At 40.3% G+C, this 21,908-nt stretch overlaps 1 protein-coding gene across 3 annotated transcripts in view; it reads left to right on the forward strand.

Annotated features, from left to right (window-relative positions):
• sfswap (splicing factor SWAP) overlaps positions 1-21,908 on the forward strand; it is a 127,922-nt gene that overhangs the window by 6,886 nt on the left and 99,128 nt on the right. For all 3 annotated transcript variants that reach the window (XM_072587682.1, XM_072587681.1, XM_072587680.1), the window contains exons 5-7: positions 5,453-5,678; positions 14,306-14,415; positions 15,613-15,754. In XM_072587682.1, the coding sequence (XP_072443783.1) occupies positions 5,453-5,678; positions 14,306-14,415; positions 15,613-15,754 (478 nt within the window). The remainder of the gene's footprint in view (positions 1-5,452; positions 5,679-14,305; positions 14,416-15,612; positions 15,755-21,908) is intronic.

The following is a 21,908-nucleotide window of genomic DNA, read 5'->3' on the forward strand; positions in this document are numbered from 1 at the left end:
TCAAAAGAAGAAACATTGTATTTGCAAATTCCACATGAAAGAAGCTGCATTGTCATCGATTAAATTGGATTTTGAGACCATTGTATTTATTGGCGTATCGTGTCTGAAGTTCAGGGGAGACTGAGTCCTACTCAAATATATTTTACTTCATGGTTCAGCCCGTCTTTCTGAACAGTATTCTAGAGTTTTACGGAAAATCTAACTTGTAGCACTGTAATTAATTGACAGTCACACAGTATCTGCCGATAAGTAGATGCAATAATAGACAGGTTTTCCCAGTAAAAAGGTTCCCAGTGGGACAGTATGTTCTGTTATATTGTTTAGTGGCTTGCAGCTTAATTATGATAATGGGAAAATAGGGACTACATTGTGGATTTCAACATTATTCGAGTGTGTCATATCATTTAGATAAAATCCTTTGCGTTCACGTCTTGGTCAGTGTTGCTAAATTGATAAACATAAGAGCCAACCACGAATTTTTATGTTTGAGCTATGCATTTAATAGCTAGATATTTCACATGTCCAATTCAACACTTGTGATTTAGTCTTGAAAGTTGATGTTACAGTTCACGTGGCATTTTTCTATTAGGAAAGTGGTCAAATAGCGTTGAATTGCTGATTATTTCTAAATTCTGATTGAAAAATCTTGATCACAACATAACTGTGATTTGTTGTTGCTTTAAAGCATGAAGATAAAGAGGAAACTCAGACCAGCCATGATTTTACTAATCATGGAACATGTTGGATGGGCTGACTTGCCTATTTCTATTTCATGTTTGTGTGTATAGGCTAACCACCCTAGCAAATAGGTATTTAGTGGCAGATAATTTACTTAAAAGTTGTCAAATTGTGTTATGTTCTTTTTCCTCATGAGTAGAAACTCCCAGGTTTCTCCTTTCCATCAGTGCTTTGGGCAATTGGTCTGCTGCTTATAGTAGTTAATTGATGTGATTGTCCTTTCTTTCCAGTCTCAGAAACCTTCCTAATATGAAATAGAAATCAATCTGTTTAGACAGGTTATATATAATACAGTCTGAGGCAGGTGTGACTTGAACCCAAACCTCCTGGCCCAAGGGTATGCTTACCAGCACTGTGCCACAAGACGTTGTGATTGCTAAGACATGATGAGTTGTATAGTCAGCTTCACTGTCTTGGAACTCATTATCATTTTAGATGGTTGATTATCCTCTGTACTATTGAGGCATTGAAAATGTGGCGCATCCCTGATGTTGAAATTTCTGTTGTTCATGCATATTGCACTTTATTGGAAACTGGTTTTGACTAAAAGGTAAATTCTGATTTTTATCTGAATGATAGGATTGGCATCGCTTTTAATTATTCAGTAACTGGTGCCATGAAACTTTGCTTAAAAAGTGGGCATTCTTTAAGATAACTCTTACGTCTGACATTTTGAAATTAGCTCTTTTTTTTTCTCTCTTCTAAGAATTGGTATACCTGCTGGTTAAGGTATGTGTATGGTACGTCTGATGGAAAGTATAAATAGTGATTTTTTTTTCACAAATGATTGACAGACAATGTTACTATTTCTGCAGCAGTAATGTTTAAAGTGATCAGTCAATAAGAATTAAAAAGTCAACTTTTTGGAAAACGGACCAAATGCTGAGAAATGGTTCGAGATTACTTTAGGATATTTGGTCAGCAGATTGGACCAAAGGGTCTGTCCCTCTGCTTTACAACTCTGACTCTGTAACTTGCAAACTATGTTCAACTTGACTGAAGTTGCCAGTTTAACAGAACATGGTTTCAAATTTAAAATTATTGAGAGGTTCAGTAGTTACTTTTAGGACACTCTTCAAGATATGTTTCACATTTCAGTAAATACACTGATATCTTAGAGGGAACAAGATTAGATTAGATTACTTACAGTGTGGAAACAGGCCCTTCGGCCCAACAAGTCCACACCGACCCTCCAAAGAGCAATCCACCCAGACGCCTACATTTACTCCTACACCTAACACAATGGGTAATTTAGCATGGCCAATTCACCTAACCTGCACATTTTTGGACTGTGGGAGGAAACCGGAGCACCTGGAGGAAACCCACGCAGACACGGGAAGAATGTGCAAACTCCACACACACAGTTGATCTTGAAGAGTTTTTTGTTTAGAATTTACATACAAGAATAGGCCATTTGACCCAACAGGTCTATATTGGTTTTTGCAAAGGACGTATTCTGGGCTGTCTGAGATTTTTGTTTTGTTCTGTGTACCCTGGTTTCCCAGTGTAGAAGATTGGTGCATGGCATTGGTTGGGTTCCTTCTTTAAAAGGACAATGGTTGGGGCACTTCTTTAAAAAAAGAAGTTGGTATTTTTGGGTATAATGGATAATCTATTTATTGCTGTTGTAGTGCTGAGTCATCCCAAATGGTTACAGCCCTTGTAACAGTGAGCGTTGGTACAAGATGCTATTAAGCTGACCTGGGGATGCTGCTGGGGAAGCTGAGGATGGGATGATGTGTGATGTGGAAATCAACATGTGGTGATGGTACCATCTGTCTTTATTTTTAATCGCCTTATAGATATAGCAGTTAAGCTGCTGGTTGGTGGTGATTGCCAGATGCTGTTAAGTTTTGTTTGGTGCTGCAGAAGGGCAATGAAAGGTGATAAATTTTCCCTCCTTTCAGTTGGTTATTACCTGGCACTTAGACACTGTAAGGCATTGGCAACTTTATAGTTGAAGCAGTTGTTTTCAGGTAAGTTTCATAACTGGGCTTGCATCAACAGCACGTGAGCAATAGTTAAAATAATAAAGTGAAGAGTAATATGGTTCTTGCACAAGAGGATTTGCAAATTTAAGTTTTCTTTCAAAAGAAAGGCCTCATTTCTGATCTTGTGACTGACTGATATGTCAATAATGAACTGACTGAGGATTCTCCCTGAGCAATTCCTGCAACAATTCTTTTCGCCCGTGTTGTTGTTTCTGGCAATCATAAGCATTTTCCCTTATATAACACCAGCCACTGGAGGCTTTCCACTTTGAAAATTAGCTTTCAGTTTTTTCATGACATCTTGGTGGCACACTATTAAATATCAGTCTAATCTGATCTGACCTGTTCCTTGACATTTAAGTCTAGTGTCTATGTATGTGCCTTTTAAGGATTAAATAGATAGCATCGTGGGCTGAATAGCTCTAATATTGTTAACTATGGCTCTATGAGACAGAATTCTGGAAAGGTTATGTAAATAGTTTTAAAAAGTTTAAAACATTTTGATAGCAGTTTGCTTTTTGTTTGTCCTAGTTATGCTGTAAGTAACTGTGTTGAGGCATTATGAGGAAAGGCTTTAATAAAGCACGAGGTGGTCAGTGGCGAGAGCAGGAGTAGGCTTCCCTTGACAGTAGCAGGGACAGGCTGCGAGGCAGCAAGAGCAAGCAGTATGGTCCGGCAGTAGGGGTGAGGTTGAGCCCGAAGTGGGAAGGTTGAGCCTTGTGAGGAGTGAAGGCCCAGCATGACCAGACACTTATGAACTCTGGTGTTGAACTGTTAACTATGTTTCTTTGTTTTCCCACTTTTTAGTCAGTGACTGAATAGTTTAACTTCTAAACTTTGTTATCCTTATTTTTCTGCTTTGTACCTAAGAATCTGTACCTCAGTGCCTTTCTACCGAAGATGGTGCTGTAAGTGATGACTTGTAAACTTTTTACTGTACTCTTGTGAGTACATGTGATAATAAATCCATCTCAGTTCAAAGCCTGGGCATCCTCGAAAGCTTCATGACAGAAATACCATGACCATGTTTCAGAGCTGTATTCACCTGTTGCTTTTGTACATTGCATGTAATGTTTTTTACTTAAGGATGGTATATCCATCAAACAGTTTGTGGCAAAATAAGTTAAATTATAGTAGGATATCACAAATCCTCCACTTTGGTTTGATTTGTTACAGAAGGAAGAAATAATGAGCAAAACTGCCAATTTGTGTACTATTGGAACTACACTACTCCCCAGTTTTGCTCCATCCTCCGGCTCATTCACCATTCTAACAATAAAGTTCTTTTCCCTCCAGGCATCACAGCACACAAGATGCAACAACTCAGAGATACCCATGGCCTCCTGGAACCTTCCTTTCCTATGATTTCACCCCCAACCCCACCCCCCCCCCCCCCCCCCTTCCCAGCCCCACCTTTTGGGTGTTCACCATCCGTAGCAAGGTTTGAGAAGATTTGTAGCTCAGGTTGAGGTTCTAGATGTGGGTTTGCTCATTGGGCTGGAAGGTTAGTTTTCAGACGTTTCGTCACCATACTAGGTAACATCTTCAGTGAGCCTCCGAATGAAGCACTGGTGGTGTAGCCCACTTTATATTTGTGTTTGGCTTTCTTTGGGTCTGGGATGTCATTTCCTGTGGTGATGTCATTTCCTGCTCTTTTTCTCAGTGAGTGAGAACCAGAATTCTATCAACAAACACATTGACTCAGATCCCATTTACCATCCCTTGGCAAAATAAAACTGGAAATGGCATCACCATTGGAAATTATGTCATCATAGGAAATGACATCACCAACCCAAGGAAACCCAACTTATAAATAGAAAACCAGCTACACCACCAGTGCTTCATCTGGAAGCTCACTGAAGATGTTATCTAGTATGGTGACAAAATGTTTGAACACCTACCTTCCAGCTCAGCAAGCAAACCTACATCCATTCACCATCCCTCTTGCACTCTCCAGTGTTGAACGTTCTGTACTCAGCAAAGGTCTCAGTTTTATCCCCCGTGTCCCCATCGTAATGAATTTCAGGCACAGCATGATGTTGAACTCTTCTTCCATCGTCTTTACCTCCATGCCCATTTCTTTGGACAAGAGACTTTTCACTGTCCTACAGATCCCTTCGTCCAGTTTGCAACAGCTTCTTATGGCCTTTTTACTTGCACTCGATCTGTTCATTGAGAACTGTTGACATTGGTCGCTTCAATTTCTCTGCCCCCCCACCTTATTCAACCTGACTGTCTCCGAACTAACTACACTCTGTGTGCTTAGGTCCAACCTTGACTTTGTGATTAAGCCTGTCAATAAGGGTGGTGCTGTTTTAGTCTGACATACTGACCTCCAAATTGCAGAAACTGAGCGTCAGCTCACTGATACCACCTCCTACCTCCCCTGGATCATGAGCCTACCATGGCCTTCCATAAGGCCATTGTATCAATGACAGTCACTAACCTTGTTATGGTTATAAAATCATCAGAAATGTATTGTTTTCCAAATAACCAACCAATATTTTTAGATTTCAGTGCATTGATTGTGATATGTTGGTCAAAATGCATGTGCGTATATAATGATTGATTCTGTGTAATGATCTAACTAGCAGACATGTTGAGAATTTTAATTGAATTCTGTCTACACTAATAGAAAATTATATTTATATTTTCCAGTGTTAATACCGTTGTCTCATGAATGCAAGTATTTGTGATATGTATACATGTCTTTTTTTCTTCAGCCTGCGACATCCAAAATGCATGCCATCATTGAACGTACAGCAAAGTTTGTCTGCAAGCAGGGCACACAGTTTGAAATCATGCTTAAAGCTAAACAAGCCCAAAACTCTCAATTTGATTTTCTGCGGTTTGATCACTATCTAAATCCATACTACAAGCACATCCTCAAAACAATGAAAGATGGGAAATATGTTGTTCAGGCAGAAAAAAGAGGCGAAGAGAAAAAGAGTAAGTTGAACTATTTCTGATCACTTTTCATTTACTGATTCCAAATGGGATCCTACACTTTGATAATTTTTTGCATTCAGTGAATTTGCAAGATACTGCTTGTGAAATAAGTCCAGTTTTTAGTGGGGGTGAAGCAGGAAGGGCAATTGATATGCAAGTTGGCACTGTGCTTAATTACAAGATGCATCATAACTAGATAGTCAACATAGATTTGTTGGAGGGGGATCCTGTCTGACTAATTTAATTGATTTGGAGATGCTGGTGTTGGTCTGGGGTGTGCAAAGTTAAAAATCACACAACACAGGTTATAGTCCAACAGGCTTAATTGGAAGCACTAGCTTTCGGAGCACCGCTCCATCATCAAGTGGTTTAATTGAGTTTTCTTTGAAAATTGAGTTTTCTTTGCGTTTGATGGACTTCACTGAGGCCTTTGATAAGGTCCCACATGGAAGGCTGGCCCGAGAACCCATAGGATTCGATGAAAGTTGATACAAACTGGATCCAAAATTGATTTGCAAATAGGAGTCAGAGGGTGGTGATGCAGGATTGTTTTTGTGATTGGAAGCCTGTGACAAGTTGTGTACCCCAGGAATTGGTGCTGTTTGTTGTGTCCATTAATAACCTGAATGTGAACATCGAAGGTATAATTACTAAGCTTACAGATGACATGAAAATTGGTGTTGTTCACAGTGCAAAGAATGGATTCTGGTATTGAACAACTAGTAAATTGGGCAGAGTAATGGCAAATAAAATTTAACTTTGAAAAGCGAGGCATTTAGAGAGATATAATAAGGGAAGGATATGTATAATGTGTTCTCGGGAATTCTGAGGAACAAAGGGAGCTTTGTGTACTCGTCCATAAATCCATGTCGATGTCAGCACAGGTAGACAGGGTAGTGAAAGAGGTATCAAGGATTCTTGCCTTCATTAACCGAGCAAGGAAATCTTTTTGCAACTTAAAATTGGAAATTAAATGTTGGCTAGGTCACAGATGGAATACTTTTTTTAAATTCATTCACAGTATGTGGGCATTGCTGGGTAAGCCAGCATTCATTGCCCCATCCCTAATTGCCCAAAGGGCAGTTGAGTGTCGACCACATTACTTTGGGTCTGGAGTCACATATAAGCCAGACCTGGTAAGGATGGCAGTTTTCTTCTCTAAAGGACATTACTAAATCAGATGGGTTTTTCCTGACAATCAGCAATGGTTCATGGTCGTCATTAGACTTTGGATTCCAAATACTTCATTGAATTCAAATTCCGCTATCTGTCATTGCGTGATTTGAACTCCTGTCACTAGAATATTACTTCGACAATATTACCACTAGGCCGTCATCTGCCACTGTTCAATTTTGGTCAACAACTATCGGAAGGGTATGATTGCAATTGGAAAGTTGCAGAGGAGATTCACCAGGATGTTGCCTGCCGTGGAAACATTCAGTTATGAGGAGAAACTGAATAGACTGTTTGCTTTCCTTGTTGGAACACCCCTGCAACAGCACTTCACATGGACAGTAACATCTTTTTGATGACCTAGAGATTGACAGTAAATCACTCTTGCCTGTGATGTCATCACTTAGTGAATTAATTTTAAAAATGACCAAGAAGATCATTAATGTAATGGAAAGCCGCTGTAGTGTTTTTTTTTCACCAAATGTGGATTGTATCAAGCGCTGTGGTGGTGAATGTTATTTCATATTCTTAAAACAAAAAATGAAGAGGCTAAACCCAGCAGTTACAGAGATGAGTTATCCTCATGTCAATGGGAAAACTGCCAGAGACTGTAAAGGGTAGCATTACATAGAAAGGCATAGGCTAATTCAAGATGGACAGCAAGGATTTCTAAGGGGCAGGTTGTGCTTGCCTAATCAAATGGAAATGTAGTGGATCTTTTATATTTAGATTATATAAAAACTGCTTTATAAAGTGTTGCATGACTTTTGTATGTGAAATTAATGCTCATTTCTAATTCAGGTATTGTATCAAAAACAGCTGAAGGTTAGAAAGCAGGGAATAGGATTAAATTATTTTCAAATTGCTGAGACATGACTAGTCTGCAGCAAGTCTCTTGGAAGTTTCTGGTTATTCAGACTCATTCGTGATTTGCATGCTGAGCCGATGTTAAAACATTATAGACTGTGTTCAGTAGAGTAGCATGACAAATAAGGTTTCAGCAAGGTGCAGACAGGATTAGGTAAAGGTGTGGCAAATGCAGTTAGATTGGCATAAACGTGAAATGATACAGTCTGAGGAAAAGAATAGAGAATGGAATTCTTAAAAACAGCAAAGATGCAGTAGAGATGCAGTGTTCTATAGAAAGACTGTGGAAATGTTAACTTTTCCAGGAAGTTTGGTGACCTTGTTCAGGAATTGCAAAAGGTTAACTGTAAATGCGGCACTCAGTTAGGAAAGCAAAGGATATGCATTATAAAGAGTTTGAAATTTAAGAATAAAGAAATATTGCTTCAATTGCATTGATGAGACCACATTATTGATTACTGTTTGCAGAGTTGATAGTGTGTGAATATTATTCCCTGTCTGGAGTAAACTGAAATTAAGTCTCAGTCTCTGAAGAGTTGGCATTTAGGATTGAGGTGAGGAGAAGTTTTCTTCCTCAGAGGTGATTTGATACTTTGGAATTTTGTGCCTCATGTCTTTGAGTGTCCTCAAATCAGAGTTTAATAGATATTTGGATACAAAGGAAATCAGAGTATATGCACACGCGCTAGAAGGTGTAGCTGATGTAGAAGGTCAGCCATTGTTGAACAAGAGAGCAGGTTCAGGGTGCAAAATGGTGCATTCTAAAAGTGAAATTGTATTCAGAAATATTGCTAAAAGAATCGATGGAATCCTGTAAAGGAGGTTGATTAGACTGTAGGTGAAGTAGCTTACCCTTGAACACTCATTACAGGAAACATTGGAGTCATGGAAAAGGTACAGTTTAGATTTTTTAGACTACCTGTATAATACTATACTTTAAAACGTAATTTACTATGTACGGGGATTTGGAAAACCTGGGAGAAGTGACAGTGGTTATACAAATACACGTCTTCCTTTCAAAATAGTATCAACATTGAGAATGTCGCATTAGTTATGTTAGGAACCTATAAGCGAAGTGGAAAAGCATTCATTAGAAGCATTCAATTTGTAAAAAAAAATCCTTTTATTAGTGGTTGGTGTATTGTGAACACTTGTAACTGAATCTTTTAGTACTTGAAGGATAAGCTTATACTTTTTATTTAAAACATATAAAGGATTTTCAGTGTATAATGTCTTCCCCAGATAGCAATAGAGGCCAAGTCATTGGTTGTTTAAAGCTGCTTAGATAGATTTTTGAATCCACAAGAGAAATCGAGAGTTAGAACCATAGAAAAGTTGCATCACAGAAAGAGGTCATTCATCTCATTGTGCCTGTGCTGTCTGAATAAACTTGTTTGCCCATTCTAATACCATTAATGTGCATCTGTTCTGTAGCCTTACAGTTCACCACTCCAGGTGCAGATTCAAATTCCTTAACATTGAACGCATAGAGACAGTGCGTTAGAGAGAATAAGACAGGCAGAGAGGAAGATGAATGCTGACTTGCCGCTAATGAGAAGTGAAGATAGTTGAAATTAGGTTAGCTTAGCTGAGAGCATTCGGTACAGAACAGGATGTCGGGAGGCTGGGTAGTGAACATGGATTTCCCAACTGCTTTCAGTTATGACAAAGGGCCACTGGACTCTACGTTAGCTTTCTTTTTTGTGACTAGAGGTGCTGTCAGATCTGCTGAATTTCTCAAGTGCATCGTTTTTTTTTCAGATCTCCAGCACCTACAGTTCTTTATTTTAGGAATTCACTTTTGCCTGTTACGTACAAAGTAGTGTGGATGGGTATGTAAAATACCACGAATGATGGTTGCCAGCAATGCAACTTTGTCTTTTGAGCTTTTCCTTTTAAATTTATTAAAGGGATGTGGGCCATCTCTGCTGGGTCAGCATTTATTACACATGCAGGTTGCTCTTCCAAAGGTAATGGTGAGCAATATATTTCGAAGTCTGGATGGTGAGTGGCTTGGAGAAGAACTTGCATGTGGTGGTATTCATATGTAGCTGTTGTCCTGTCCTCCTAAGTGGTAGTGTTCATGGGTTGGGAGGGTCTGACTAAGGAACATTGCTTAATTTCTGGAGTACATTTTGTGGATAGTACAACACTTCTGCCACAGAGTCAGTGGTGTGAATGTAATGCTCATCAAGTTGGCTGCTTTGCTCTAGATGGTGGAAAGTTATTTGAGTGTTGTTGGAACTGCATTCATCCAGGGATTGAGGACTGTTCAATCACATTCCTGACTTGTGCCTTGTAGATGATGGATAGGCTTTGGAGAGTCAGAAGGTGAATTACTTGCTGCAAGAGTTCTAGTTTCAGACTTGCTCTTGAAGCCACATATATAGCTAGTCCAGTTCAGTTTCTGGTCACTAGTAATTTCCAGGATGTTGGCAATGGAGGATTCAGTGATGATAACATTGAGTGTCAAGGGATGCTGCTTAGATTCTGTCTTTAGTATGTTCATTGCCTTGTTTGAATGCATCTCCTTCAATCTTGGGGAGTACATTCCAGATCAAAACCACTGATTCTCAGCCCCACTGCGAACAGGAGCAAGTATTTTATTAAAATGCATCTTCACTTTCTCTTCTTTAAGGAGAACATGTCACTTCTCCATTTTGTCCATGTATATGAACTTTCTCATTTCTGGAACTGTTGTTATCTAAACTCTTCCTGCATCTTCTCCTGTCTTCCCTAATCTATTATACCTAGAACTACTACACTTGGTTGTGGCCAGACTAGCAGTTTATACAAGTTCATTCGAACTTCCTTGCTTTCATTCACTGTTTTTATTTACAAAGTGCAAGATTGTATGAATCTTTTAACTAATTTCTCAATCTGCTTTTCCACTTTCATGATTTGTACATGTATAATGCTCTGCTCCTGCATTCTCTTTATAATTGTATTCTTTAGGTCTTATTGCCTTTCCAAATTCCTCCTGCCAAAATGTTAGCATTTGCATTTCTGTGCATTAAATTGTTCCCGCCATATTTCTGCCCATTCTACCAAGTTGTCAGTGTCCTTTTGAAGACTATGACCATACTCCTCAGTGAAAATTTGGAAAAACAAATTTCCAAAGCGATCTCTGGGTCTGTTTACAGCTCACTAAGACCATTTAGGTTCTGGATGTAAGTTTGCTCGCTGAGCTGGAAGGTTCATTTTCGGACATATCGTCACCATACTAGGCAACATTATCAGTGAGTCTCCGGGGAAGCAAGGGTGTTATGTCCCACTTTCTATTTCTGCATTTTTTTTAGATTAGATTACTTACAGTGTGGAAACAGGCCCTTCGGCCCAACAAGTCCACACCGCCCCGCCGAAGCGCAACCCACCCATACCCCTACATCTACCCCTTACCTAACACTTCGGGCAATTTAGCATGGCCAATTCACCTGACCTGCACATCTTTGGAGTGTGGGAGGAAACCGGAGCACCCGGAAGAAACCCACGCAGACACGGGGAGAATGTGCAAACTCCACACAGAGAGTCGCCTGAGGCGGGAATTGAACCCGGGTCTCTGGCGCTGTGAGGCAGCAGTGCTAACCACTGTGCCACCGTGCCACCCATTTACGTTTCCTTGTGTTGGTGATGTAATTTCCTGTGTTGGTGATGTTATGTCTTGTTCTTTTTCTCAGAGGGTGGTAGATGGGCACCAAATCAATGTGTTTGTTGATAGAGTTCCAGTTGGAATGCCATGCTTCTAGGAATTCTTGTGCATGTCTCTGATTGGCTTGTCCGAGGATGGATGTGTTATCCCAGTCAAAGCCACATCACACTGCAGCACAGAGGAACTGTGAAGTGCAAAAGAAAATCACCTATACAGCATGTTCAAAATGAATAGGTACCCATTGAACACTGTCCAGATTTAGATTAGAATAGAAGAACAGAATAAAATTCCTACAGTGTGGAAACAGGCCTTTCAGCCCAACAATTCCATACCGACCCTCCGGAGAGTAACCCACCCAATCCCATTCTCCCAACCCTATATTTACCCTTGACTAATGCACCTGACCTACCCATCTGTGAACACTATGGACAATTTAGCGTGGCCAATTCACCTAACCTACACACCATTGAATTGTGGAAGGAAACCAGAGAAAACCCATGCAGACATGGGGAGAATGTGCAAACTCCAAACAGACAGTTGCCTGGGGCTGGAATTGAACCTGGGTCCCTGGTGCCATGAGGGACTGAACCACAATGCATTCCTCGGCTCCAAACCCAAACAAGCAGACAAAATGTGCCCAGAAACCTGAGCCACTCTCTCCTACATCAAAGACATCTTGGAAATGACTGTCAGATTACGCAGACCTCTTGACATGATGGTAGCCCACAAATCCACCAACACACTAAAACAGCAGCTAATGACCTTTAAAAGACCCTATACAGACAACAAGTAAAACAAAAATAATTTACATAATGCCTTGCAAGAACTGCAACAAACACTACATTGGACAAGTAGGCAGAAAACCAGCCACCAGGATACACAAACATCAACTAGCCATAAAAGACATGACCCACTATCACTAGTATCCTTACATACAGAAGAGGAAGGAGACCACTTTGACTGGGACAACATATCCATCCTAGGACAAGCCAAACAGAAACACGCATGAGAATTCCAAGAAGCATGGCATTCCAATCGGAACTCTATCAACAAACACATTGACTTGGACCCGAGGATTGATGAGGGCAGAGCAGTAGGTGTGTTCTACATGGATTTCAGTAAGGTTTTCAACATGGTTCCCCATAGGAGACTAGTTAGCAAGGTTAGATCTCATGGAAACAAGAAGAACTAGCCATTTGGATACTGGACTGGCTCAAAGGTAGAAGACAGAGGGTGGTGGTGGAGGGTTGTTTTTCAGACTGGAGGCCTGTGACCAGTGGTGAGCCTCAACTTTTCATCATTTATATAAATGATTTGGATGTGAGCATAAGAGGTATAATTACTAAGTTTGCAGGTGACACCAAAATTGGAGGTGTAGTGTACAGCGAAGAAGGTTTGCGTGCAGTTCTGGTCGCCTTCCTATCGGAAAAATGTTGTGAAACTTGAAAGGCTTCAAAAAAGATTTACAAGGATATTGTCAGGGTTGGAGGATTTGAGCTATAGGGAGAGGTTGAATAGTCTTGGGCTGTTTTCCCTGGAGCGGCGGAGGCTGAGGGGTGACCTTATAGAGGTTTATAAAATCGTGACGGGCATGGATTGGATATATAGACAAAGTCTTTACCCTGATGTGGGGGAGTCCAGAACTAGAGGGCATAACTTTAGGGTGAGAGGGGAAAGAGATAAAAGAGACCTAAGGAGCAAAGTTTTCACGCAGGTGGGTCTATGTGTATGGAATGAGCTGCCGGAGGAAGTGGTGGAGGCTAGTGCAATTGCAACATTTAAAAGGCATTTGGATGGGTATATGAATAGGAAGGGTTTGGAGGGATATGGGCCAGGTGCTGGCAGGTGGGGCTAGATTGGGTCGGCATATCTGGTCGGCATGGACGGGTTGGACCGAAGGATCTGTTTCCATGCTGTACATCTCTATGACTCTGAGAAAAAAAAGGAAAATGACATCACCAGCCTAAGGAAACCTAAACACACAAATAGCAAGTGGGGCGTAACACCAGTCCTTCACCAGAGGCTCACTGATGATTTTACCTAGTACGGTGATGAAACATTTGAAAATGAACCTTTCAGCTCAGAGAGCAAACTTACATCCAGAACTTTAAACTGAGCTACAAATCTTCTCAAAACTCGCTGAGACAAGGTCTTAATCTCTGCACCTGGAGGACTACACTGTAAATGGGAGGAAGGTTGTTATATCTAGACAAAGCATTTATTGAACTTGGGCAAATTTCCAGTATTATATATAGCTTTAGATACTACACTTTAGACTTTGGAAGGAATGTGATGTAGTTAGCCAAGATTCAAAAAGAAAAGAGTTTTTATAAACTAGGCTAGTTTCCCTGGCTTACAAAATTTAGTTCTATGTCACAGAGTGAGTTAATTGAGATCTTTTGGATTTTGAAGAAATTGATAGGTTTGGTAGATACAAACCTTTTCCACTGGTTGGATATGTAGTGCTGGCAGAGAATCAGAGCCAGATCATTCAGAAGGAAAATTAGAAAATCTTTCTTCACACAGCATATGGAAAACTGTGGAGCACTCTCCATAAAACAATCTAGTTTAATTAATATTTCAAATTTGTGACTGACAGACAAGAGGCTTGGAGCAGAGATGAATGCATAAATTTAAAATACAGATCAGTCATGATTTCAAAGAAAGACAACTGATTGTTGGCTATTAGGAGCTGAATGGTGAACCCCTGTCCCAGACTGCATGAAGCAAATTGACACATGGATGGGCCTTCTCTATGATATAATTTCAGTAATTTGCGGATTAATACAACTTGCATATCAATGTTGGATCTTTAAGTTTATGTTTATATAAGAGATTATTGTTATAACTACTGATGTTGTCATTAAAGCTTATGTAAGGAGGATAAACCTGTGATCTTGGATATCATAATTTAAGCTAATTTTAATCTTGTCAACAGAATCTGTAACAGAATCAGGTGAAGATGATGATGATGATAATGATGGCTGTTATCTCCATCCTAGTCTTTTTGCTTCTAAAAGTAACTCGAGGTTGGAAGAGCTCACAAGGGTGAGTATCCCCTAGGTATAGTTATAGTGGCTTTTAAACATAGTATATAATTTGATTTTTATTAATTTATAATGGCTACAACTCAGAGTCGAACAATGACTGTACATAGTCCATGATATATTTTAAATTTGGTGAAACCATAAGATGTTTACACCATATATGTATATGTGTGTGGATAAAAATGGATGCAAGGGTACTACTTAAGCAGTCAGTGACTGAGCGTAGACTGGTCAAAAGATTGGAAGGGAAATGGGAATTGTTGTAGGGATCTAGAACTGCCGAGCAAAGGGAATAGAGGCAGAAACATTAACTCATTTAGCAAATGCCTGGATTTGCCCTAAAAGTGATGTAAACTGCAGAACTATACACCGTGTGCTATAGAGTGGGATTAGGCCAAGTGGCTTGTTTTTTGACTGACACAGACCTAATGGGCCAAATGGCCTTTTTGTGTGCTGTAAACTTTCTATGATTCAAGAAAGTCAAAACCTGTTCAGTGGTTTTATTGAGAGTTGAATTGAAGTAGAAAATTTACGCTTCAATTATACAGGGAACTGGTCAGACTGCATCTGACATACTGTCCACAGTATTGGTAATTTTATTTATGGAAGGATGTAAATGCTTTGGAAGCAGTTCACAGAAGGTTTACTGGGTCAAAACAATATTTAGAATGGGGGAATTGTCTCATGAGGAAAGGTTGCAAAAGCTAGGCTTGTAGCCAGTGGCGTTTAGAAGAGTAAGAGGCAACTGATTGAAATATGTATGACCCTGAAGGGTCTTGTCAGGTTGATACTGAGAGGAAGTTTCATTTTATGGGAGAATCTAGATCTAGGGATTATTGTTTAAAAATCAGGGTCACTAATTTAAATCTCAATGGGTTTTTTTCCCTGAGAGTTATGACTCTTTGGAATTCTCTCTAAAAGGTTGGTGGAAGCAAAGTACTGGGAATATTTTTTAGGTAGTAATAAGTTCCTATTAAACAAGGGGGTGGAAGGGTTTTGGGGTAGGTGGGATTGCAGACTTAAGGTTACAATTAGATCATCTATGATCTTATAGAATGTCAGACCAGGGCTTGAGGGGTCAAATGGCAAATTTCTGCTCATAATTTGCAAAGTTGTGTAGAAAACTAAAAGATGTATTTGTATCCTTAAATTTTGATTGACAGGAGAATGCATATTCTCTTTGAATATTTTACTTTAGCCTTTGAAAGTAATGGATCCAGACCATCCTCTTGCAGCTTTAGTACGCAAAGTACAAGCAGATGCCAAAAATGTGCAAAAACAGCAAGAATCTAACAACTCAGAAGCAGCAGCAGCCACGGTAGAATACACTGCTGCAGATTGTAAGTATGCAGAAAAGTGTCTGAAATTAGACTTGATGACAATTTAATAGATTTTTTTTTCCTCTTCCAGTTTTGTGCTATTATATCTTGAATGCATTCATTCATGTGTAAGCCTCTTCCATATGTGGGATTTTTTTTTCACTTGCAGAAATATTCACATTTTTGGCAAGATAGCATTTGGCAGCATCCTGGCAGCCCTTGAAAGCTTTGTGGTAGTGTGCCTGCTCAAGTTAGCAGAGTTTGTGAATTCCATTGAATGCAGAGGTCCATGACCCAGTGACATTGATGAAATTATAATATTTGTTCAAGTTAGGATACTGTATGATTTGGAAGGGAAATTCAGTTGCCATCTGCACCTGCTACATGGAGGATAGGGTGATAACTTACAAGAAGCCTTGGTGAGCTAGTGCAGTACCTTGTTTAGGTAGAGCGCTTTACAGCTAGCTATGCTACACCGGCAGAGGAATGGATTTTCAAATGATGGATTAGCTGGTATTGAATTTAAGTGACATTACAGTTGCACTTCTTTAGGCAAGTTTAACTTCCCCAATATTGACTGGGTCTCACTAAGAGCAAGAGGCTTAGATGGAACAGAATTTGTTAAGTGCATCCAAGGTGGTTTCTTCAAACAGTGTGTGAATAGTCCAACTAGAGGAGGGGCCATAGTGGACCTTGTACTGACTAATAAGCTTGGTCAGGTGACTGACCAGTCAGTGGGAGAGGATTTTGAAAACAGTAATCAGAACTCCTTAAATTTTAAGAGGTATGAACAAGGATAAGTCAGGACCTTGTGGCAACGTGCTAAATTGGGGGAGGGCAAATTACGTCAGTATTAGGCAGGGCAAGGGAGTGTTGCTTGGGAGGAGCTATTATCAGGCATGTCCAATTTGACATGTGGGAATTGTTTTCAGACTTGATGAGAGTTCAGGACTGACATGTTCCCGTAAAGAAAAAAAGACAAAGATGGCAACATAAGGAACCCTTGGATCATGAGGGAGGTTATGAATTTAGTCAAAAGGAAAAAAAATTCAATGCAAGCTTTAAGAAGCTAAAATCAGACCTGGCCTGTGAGGAATATAAAGAAAACAGGAAAGAACACACGCTCCTAATTCCCTGCTTAAGAAGGGGCCATGAAGTGACTTTGGCAAGTAGAGTTAAAGAGAATCCCAAAGCTTTTACTACACGCATTAAAAACAAGAGGATAACTAGGGAGAAGGTAGGACCAGTGCAGCAGGTCAGGCAGCATCCAAAGAACAGGAGAATCGACGTTTCGGGCATAAGCCCTTCTTCAGGAATCCTGAAGAAGGGCTTATGCCCGAAACGTCGATTCTCCTGTTCCTTGGATGCTGCCTGACCTGCTGCGTTTTTCCAGCAACACATTTTCAGCTCTGATCTCCAGCATCTGCAGTCCTCACTTTCTCCTAGAAGGTAGGACCACTCAAGGATAAAAGAGGAAACTTGTGCTTGGAGGCCGAGGATGTGGGTGAGATCCTAATTGAGTATTTTGCGTTGGTATTCACCCAAGTGAAGGATATGGGGGATAGTGAGATTTGTGTGGAGCATGCTAAAATGCTAGCACATTTTGATATCAAGAAAGAAGTGGTGTTGGGTCTCTTGAAGAGCATTAAGGTGGATAAGTCCCCAGGGTCCGATGGAATCAATCCCAGGTTTTTGAGAGAGGAGTTTGCTGGGGCCTTGACCGAAATCTTTGTATCTTCATTAGTGATGGGAGAGGTCTCAGAGGACCGGCAAGTAGCTAATGTTGTTCCTCTGTTCAAGAAGGGCAATTAGGAATGGTGCAGAAAGCCATAGACCAATGAGTGGCTGGGAAGCCATTGGATAGAATTCTTAGGATTTGCATGAGTTTGGAAAAGCATGGCTTAATTAGGTGCAGTCAGCATGGCTGACTTTATTGAATTTTTCGAGGAGGTGACAAAAGTGATTGATGAGGGTAGAGCAGTGGATGTTGTCTACATGGATTTTAGTAAGACCTTTGACAAGATCTCTCAGTAGGCTCATCCGGAAGATCAAGATGCATGGGATCCACGGTGACTTGGCTGCATGGATTCAGTATTTGCTTGCCCATGGAAGGCAGAGGGTAATGATGGTAGGGTGTTTTTCAGCTGGAGGTCCGTGACGAGTGGTGTTCCACAGGGATCTTTATCGGGATCCCTGCTGTTGGATATATATGTATAGAAATGACTTGGATAAAAATTGGACACCGTATTCTAAATGGGGCCTAACTAGAGCTTTATAAAGTCTCAGAAGCACATTGCTGCTTTTATATTCCAACCCTCTTGAGATAAATGACAGCATTGCAGTTGCTTTCTTAATCAAGGACTCAACCTGCAACTCAACCTTTCGAGAATCTGGTATTAGCACTCCCATTGTACTTTGGCTTTATGAATTTTCTCACCGTTTAGAAAATAGTCCATGTCTGTATTCTTTTTTTCCCAGAGTGTTAGACTTCGCATTTGCTCATGTTGAATTTCATCAGCCATTTCCTAAACTGTCTAAATCTTCCTGCAGCCTCCCAACCTCCTCAGTACTATCTGCCTGTCTGCATAACTTCGTATCATCGGCGAACCTCACTAGCATGCCCCCGTCCCTTCATCCAGATCAGTAATATATTAAGTGAACAGCTGCGGCCCCAACACTGAACCCTGCGGGACCCCACTTGTCACCAGCTGCCATTCCGAAAAAGAACCTTTTAGCCTAATTCTTTGCCTTTTGACAGACAGCCAATCCTCAATCCATGCCAGTAGCTCACCTCAAATACCATGGGCCCTCACCTTACTCAGCAGTCTCCTGTGAGGCATCTTTCAAAGGCCTTTTGGAAGTCTAGATAGATGACATCCATTGGGTTTCCCTGGTCTAACCTACTTGTTACATCTAACTTAGACTTCTAGGTCCAAGTCCATAGCTCCTTGAAAATGACCATGCAGGTAGATAGGGTGGTAAAGAAGGCATAAAGCGTGCCTGTCTTTATTGGTCAGGGAATTAAGTACAATATTCAGGATGCCCTGTTGTAGCTGTATAAGACTTTGGTTCAGCCACACTTAGAGTATTGTGTTCAATTCTGGTCATCACATTGCAAGAAGGATGTTGAGGCTTTGGAGAGGGTGCAGAAGAGTTTTACCTGGATGATGCCTGGCTTAAAGAGCAGGAAATATAAGGAAAGGCTTAAAAAAAAAACTGGGATTGTTTTCTCTGGAGCAATGAAACTGCGAGAAGACTTGATAGAAGTCTGTAAGATTATGAGATGCATAGATAGACAGTCAAAATCTTTTTCCCAGAGTTGAAACATCAAAAACTGTGGAGCATGTATTTAAGGTGTGAGGAGGAATGTTCAAAAAAGGGGATGTGAAGGCAAGTGTTTTACACAGTGGTAGGAGCTTGGAATACACTGCCAAGGATGGTGCCGGTGGCAGATATTATACAGATGTTTAAGTGATGTTTAGATAAGCATGTGAGTATGTAAGCAATGGAGGGGTGTGGACCAAGTGCAAGCAGAAGGGATTAGTTTAATTTGGTGTCATGTTTGGCACAACATTGTGGGCCAAAAGACCTGTTCCTGTGATGTATTGTTTTACGATCTAAGTTCGGAATATTTTGTCACACTCTTGACTTCTGTCTTGTCAGTGGTGGTAATGTTTTAGGAAGCCAGGTGGTTAGCTACTTGTTGCAGAATGTCCTAACTAATGTAACCATAGCACTTAACATGGCCAATCAAAATATTGATAGTGAAAGATATGATAACTTTAATGCAGTTAAGAATGTCAAGTGGCACCCTTGGAGATGGTCATTGGCTGGTTCTTGTGAGGCAAGCACATTACTTGCCTCTTTATTAACATTTATGTGGAGGCCCAGACTGCTTAATTATTTAAGGAATTAGTATTTGAACAGAACACAGTGCAATCATTGAGGAGTCCCATCCCTGCCCTTTTGAAGAAGGAATGTTTGTTGATGAAGCAGCTGAAGATAGTTGGTCATGATAGATATTGAACCTTGAATCTTCGCGCACCTAATCTAAAACATAAACACACAGCACGCTTATATGCAATCCTTTATACATGATTACATGTTGTATGCAGTGTTGGCCTCTTTGCCTAAGGAAAAATATATTTACTACGGCAGAAATGCAGCAAACGTTCACCAACAATTGCTTTGATCAAGGGTTTGCTATTGAGGAAGGATTAAATAGACAGTCTTTATTTTTCTGGAGTTTAGAAGAATGAGAGGGGATCTTGTTCAAGCATACAAAATTCTGAATGTAGGTTTGCTCGCTGAGCTGGAAGGTTTGTTTTCAGACGTTTCATCACTATACTAGGTAACATCATCAGTGAGCCTTCGTATGAAGAACTGGTGGGATGGCCCGCTTTCTATTTGTGTTTAGGTTTCCTTGGGTGGGTGATATCATATTCTGTGATGACACCATTTCCGGTGGCGATGCAATTTCCTGTTCTTTTTCTCTGAGGGTTGTAAATGGGATCCAAGTCAATGTGTTTGTTGATTGAGTGCTGGTTGGAATGCCATACTTCTGGGAATTCTCCTGCGTATCTCTTTTTGGCTTGTCCTATGATGGATGTGTTGTCCCAGTTGAAGTGGTGTCCTTCCTCATCTGTTTGTAAGGATAGTAGTGAGAGTGGGTCATGTCCATTTGTGACTAGTTTAAGTTCATGTATCCTGGTGACTAGTTTCATTTACCACCCTCTGAGAAAAAGAACAAGGAATGCATCACCACAAGAAATGACATCACCAACCCAAGGAAACCTAAACACACAAAGAGAAAGCAGACCATGCCACTAGTGCTTCATCTGAGGATGTTACCGAGTACAGTGACAAAACGTCTGAAAACAAACCCTCCAGCTCAGCGAGCAAACCTGCATCCAGAACCTCAACCTGAGCTACAAAGCTTCTCAAAATTCGCTAGCATACAAAATTCTTAAGAGGGTATGACAGGGTAAATGTAGAAAGGATGTTTCTCCTGGCTGCATGTTGTTTCATCTGATTCTGCAATCTCAGAATAAGGAACACAGGCTGTGTAGGAGGGAGATGAGAAGTGTTTTCACTCTGGGTGGTGATTCTTTAGAATTTTATGCACCAGTAATTGGAGCATCAGACATTGAGTACTTTTCTTAATTCATTCACGAGATAAGGGCTTCACTGGGTAGACCAACATTTATTGCCCATCCCTAATTGCCCGGGGGCAGTTGAGAGTCAACCACATTCCTGTAGGTCTGGAGTTATACATAGGCCTGATCAGGTACGGGTGGTAGCTTCCTTCCCTAAAGAGCTTTAGTAATCCAGATGGGTTTTAGGACAATCACAGTGGTATCATGGTTATTGTTAGATTCTTAATTTCAGATTGTTATTGAATTCAAATTCCACCATCTGCCGTGGTGGGAATTGAACCTGGATCCCCAGAACTGGGTCGCTCGTTGAACAGTCTTGTGATAATACCTCTAGGGCCATCACCTTCCCAACTTGAGTATGTTCAAAACTGTGACTGATAATTTTGAAGGAATTCAAAGGATATAAGGATAAGGCAAGAGTATGTTTTGACATAGAACATCAGTTAAGATCTAATTGAATGGCGGAGCATCTTTGAAAGGCTGTTTTGCCAACCCTTTTGCATTCAGCTGCTCATGAGATATTTTTGCATTCAGCTGCTCACAAGATATTTTTTATGCAGCAATATTGATTTGGCTCATCGTTATACGAACAGTCGCATAAGAACTTTATGCAAACAGTCTCAAGATTGATGCACATTAATTTGAATCCTTGACTCGCTCTAGCATTTTTTGTTTGAAGTAGCTTTCTGGATTTTACTTTTCAATACAGATTATCTTCAAGAAGAATATATCTCACATACTTTTAAGATTGTAACCCCATTTCCCTAAATGTCAAAGCCTTTCCTCATAATTTTAGCTCTTCACATGTCCAAAAAATGTGTTTTCCCTGACCAGCACTGGACTGAATACTCAAGATCCAACCTGACCAAGGTATATTGTGGTTTGAGCATAATCTCCACTAATTTCATGCTTATTGTTTTGGTTGATTTCTGATGATTTCTGCTGTGATGCTTTGACTTGTTGAATATTAAGTTAACTAAGAGTCATAAGCCTCTTTTAACTTAAACAGTAATGACAGT

The sequence above is a fragment of the Chiloscyllium punctatum genome, chromosome 17 (assembly GCF_047496795.1).
Source record: "Chiloscyllium punctatum isolate Juve2018m chromosome 17, sChiPun1.3, whole genome shotgun sequence".
In the NCBI taxonomy this organism is placed as follows: domain Eukaryota; kingdom Metazoa; phylum Chordata; class Chondrichthyes; order Orectolobiformes; family Hemiscylliidae; genus Chiloscyllium; species Chiloscyllium punctatum.